The sequence below is a fragment of the Littorina saxatilis genome, linkage group LG5 (genome assembly GCF_037325665.1).
Source record: "Littorina saxatilis isolate snail1 linkage group LG5, US_GU_Lsax_2.0, whole genome shotgun sequence".
NCBI lineage: Eukaryota > Metazoa > Mollusca > Gastropoda > Littorinimorpha > Littorinidae > Littorina > Littorina saxatilis.
This window is the reverse complement of record NC_090249.1, coordinates 7,813,934-7,815,020: the sequence shown is the minus strand read 5'-3', so window position 1 is coordinate 7,815,020 and position 1,087 is coordinate 7,813,934. Positions and strand designations below refer to the sequence as shown.

At 44.3% G+C, this 1,087-nt stretch overlaps 1 protein-coding gene across 1 annotated transcript in view; it reads left to right on the top strand.

Annotated features, from left to right (window-relative positions):
- Positions 1 to 369: 369 nt before the first annotated feature.
- Positions 370 to 1,087, top strand: part of LOC138965988 (longitudinals lacking protein, isoforms F/I/K/T-like) — a 2,188-nt gene continuing 1,470 nt past the window's right edge. Inside the window, exon 1 of the mRNA XM_070338072.1 lies at positions 370 to 409. Coding sequence (XP_070194173.1) covers positions 370 to 409 — 40 coding nt within the window. The remainder of the gene's footprint in view (positions 410 to 1,087) is intronic.

Below are 1,087 nucleotides of genomic sequence, written 5' to 3'. Positions count from 1 at the left end.
TCAACCGGGAGTACACCGGATGAGTTCAAGTCCGTTGTACTCCTTTGATGTCGTTACGACAATAGAAGGTTATAGGGTACGAAGCTTGAATCGACCAGGCACATTGACTACATGAAGCAATACCGAGAGAAGATCACGCAGCAATTATACTGTCGCCGGAAAGACTGAACACGAGAAACGTGATCAATTGATAGGTCTTGAGTCATGCGTCGGGTTGCAAAATAGCGGAGTCAGGAGAATGTAGCATGATGAACAGTAGAAAATATTATGGTGTCGGATCTGAGCTTTTTTCATCAATAAAGAAACCCGATGCTTGTAAGATGATTAAGACGATTGATGATGATGATGATGATGAGGATGATGATCATGATGATCATGATGATCATGATCATCATGATCATGATTGCATGTGGGGGGTGGGGAGAAAATGGGAGGGGGAGGTGGCATGGAGGCAAGGTAAAGTCACACAAGAGAGAGAGAGAGAGAGAGAGAGAGAGAGAGAGAGAGAGAGAGAGAGAGAGAGAGAGAGAGAGAGAGAGAGAGAGAGAGACTCCGTGTCAGTGCCTGCATCTTGTCTTTTTTTTGTTGTTTGTTCGTGTGTCTGTACCTTTCCCTCTCCGTGTGCACACGAAAAGAGATGCGAGCTAAGGTTATATATAATGAGCGAGTTTTAGCGTCAACTAAGGTGACTCGAGTCGAACCGGAGGTCGCAAAAACTCGGTCCGGTACGACTGGAGTGACGTCACCGGTTAACCAACTTTCAACCTTGCTTCCTGCGTAGGGTCTCTCCAGTTCCAAGATGGCTGCCAAGGCGAGGTGAGAAACTTCTGCAAATATTTTTTGACAAAGTTACGGATTGTGAGAAGACATTTGTTGTAAATTACTTAGCCTTTCAAAAATTAAGGATACTGGGTTGTATACTGTCTTGGTTTTAATGCATTTTATTTTAGCAGTGATGTTTATTTTGGGAAGAAATGAGGTCAACAGGAGTTTGGGTGCGATTTCGGCTCAAATGTACTTTAGCGCCCTGAACTTTTACCCGGCTGTTTTGCGCTCGATTTTCACGCTCACTTCTTCATTGACGTTC